This window comes from Numida meleagris, chromosome 21 (genome assembly GCF_002078875.1).
Source record: "Numida meleagris isolate 19003 breed g44 Domestic line chromosome 21, NumMel1.0, whole genome shotgun sequence".
NCBI lineage: Eukaryota > Metazoa > Chordata > Aves > Galliformes > Numididae > Numida > Numida meleagris.
In genome coordinates this window covers 4,590,855-4,592,555 of record NC_034429.1, presented here as the reverse complement: position 1 = coordinate 4,592,555, position 1,701 = coordinate 4,590,855, and the positions used below count along the sequence as shown (strand labels likewise).

Here is a 1,701-nt window from a genome sequence, read left to right as displayed (position 1 = left end):
TATGCTGGGGGTGGGGGGTGGTGACGCTGAGCATGTCCCCGTGTCCCCAGGGGGGCTTTCTCGGTGGTCCGGCGCTGCGTCAAGCTGTGCACCGGCCATGAGTACGCCGCCAAGATCATCAACACCAAGAAGCTCTCGGCCAGAGGTACGGCCCCCCCAGCCCCCCCCGTGTCCCCTGTGCTGTGACACCGCTGGTGCCCTGTGGGGCTGTCCCATCCCTGTGCCCCTCCTGCTGCCCCATGGTGCCCCTAGGCGTGTGAGCAGTGTGCAAGAGCGTGCAAGAGCGTGCATGCATGTGTGAGCCATGTGCTTGCCCAGGCGTTTGTGCGAGCACACGTGTGAGCAGTGCATGCAGGTGCACGCACCATGTGTGTTGTGTGTGCACACGTGTGAGCAGTGTGTGTGTGCACTGTGTGTTCACATGTGTGAGCAGTGTGTGTGTGCATGCATCGTGTGTGTGCACGTGATAGCAGGTACGATCTGTGCGTGCAGGTGTTTGTGCAAGCGCACGTGTGCGGTGTGTGTGCCCCAGGTGTGAGCAGGGCCATACGCGTGCATCGCGTGTGCGTGCATGAGCACGGCTGGGTGGCACTGTGCCCTCCCTGCTCGTCTGGGGCACAGCTGCACATGCACACGCGTGTGGAATGCTACACGCGTGCAGCCGGCCACAGTGTGGAGCAGGGGTGGGCTGAGGGCTGGGGCGGGGGCTGTGACGGTGACATGAGGGTGGTGGAGCTCGCTGTGCCCCTGTCCCCAGACCACCAGAAGCTGGAGCGGGAGGCGCGCATCTGCCGGCTGCTGAAGCACTCCAACATCGGTGAGCGGGACGGGGACAGCTGGGTGGCACCTGGGTGCTGCTCAGTGGCACCTGAAGACACCGGGTGGCACCTGGGTGATACCTGGGGACAGCTGGGTGGCACCTGGGTGCTGCTGGGTCGCATTTATGGACACTGTGTGGCACCTGGGGACAGGCTGGGTCACACTTATGGACACCTGAGGGACGCTTGGGGACAGGCCAGGTGGCACCTGGGTGCTGCTGGGTGGCACTGGGGGGCACCAGGTGTCGCCTGGGGACAGCTGGGAACATGCTGGGTGACACCTGGTGGCACCTGGTCACGCGTTAAGTGCCACCTGAGGAAGTGCTGGGTGACACATAAGGACACCCGAGTGCTGCTGGGTGACATGGGGACGCTCTGGGGACGCTGAGGGCATGCTGGGTGCTGCTGGGGGCACACCGGGTGACACCCGCTGGGTGGCACATGGGGGTGGTGGGTGCCACCTGCTGTCCCCTCAGCGTGTCCCTGTCCCCGCAGTGCGGCTCCATGACAGCATCTCGGAGGAGGGCTTCCACTACCTCGTGTTCGACCTGTGAGTGCGGGGTGTCCCCCGGGGGGGTGTCCCCAGAGGAGTGTCCCTAAGCTGGGAGTCCCCAGGGGGTGTCCCCAATGGGATCCTCAGGGGGGTGTCTGCAGGGGTGACTTCCCCAAGTGGGCTCTGCAAGGGTCCCTGGGGGGTGATGTCCCCAGGGGTGCTGTCCCCAGGGGGTGCCCCCAGGGCTGATGGCGCGGTGTCCCCGCGGTGACGCGTGCCCCACAGGGTGACGGGCGGCGAGCTGTTCGAGGACATCGTGGCCCGAGAGTACTACAGCGAGGCGGATGCCAGGTGAGCCCCCCGGCCCCGGGCGCTGCAGGGGTGGGGGGG

The 1,701-nt window shown here is 66.2% G+C and overlaps 1 protein-coding gene across 2 annotated transcripts in view; it reads left to right on the top strand.

Moving 5' to 3' along the window:
- The window catches only part of CAMK2B (calcium/calmodulin dependent protein kinase II beta), a gene marked incomplete at its 5' end in the record, with an annotated part of 11,957 nt that continues 10,306 nt past the window's right edge, over window positions 51–1,701 (top strand). For both annotated transcript variants that reach the window (XM_021375022.1, XM_021375021.1), the window contains 4 exon segments: window positions 51–145; window positions 758–817; window positions 1,314–1,368; window positions 1,597–1,662. In XM_021375022.1, coding sequence (XP_021230697.1) covers window positions 51–145; window positions 758–817; window positions 1,314–1,368; window positions 1,597–1,662 — 276 coding nt within the window.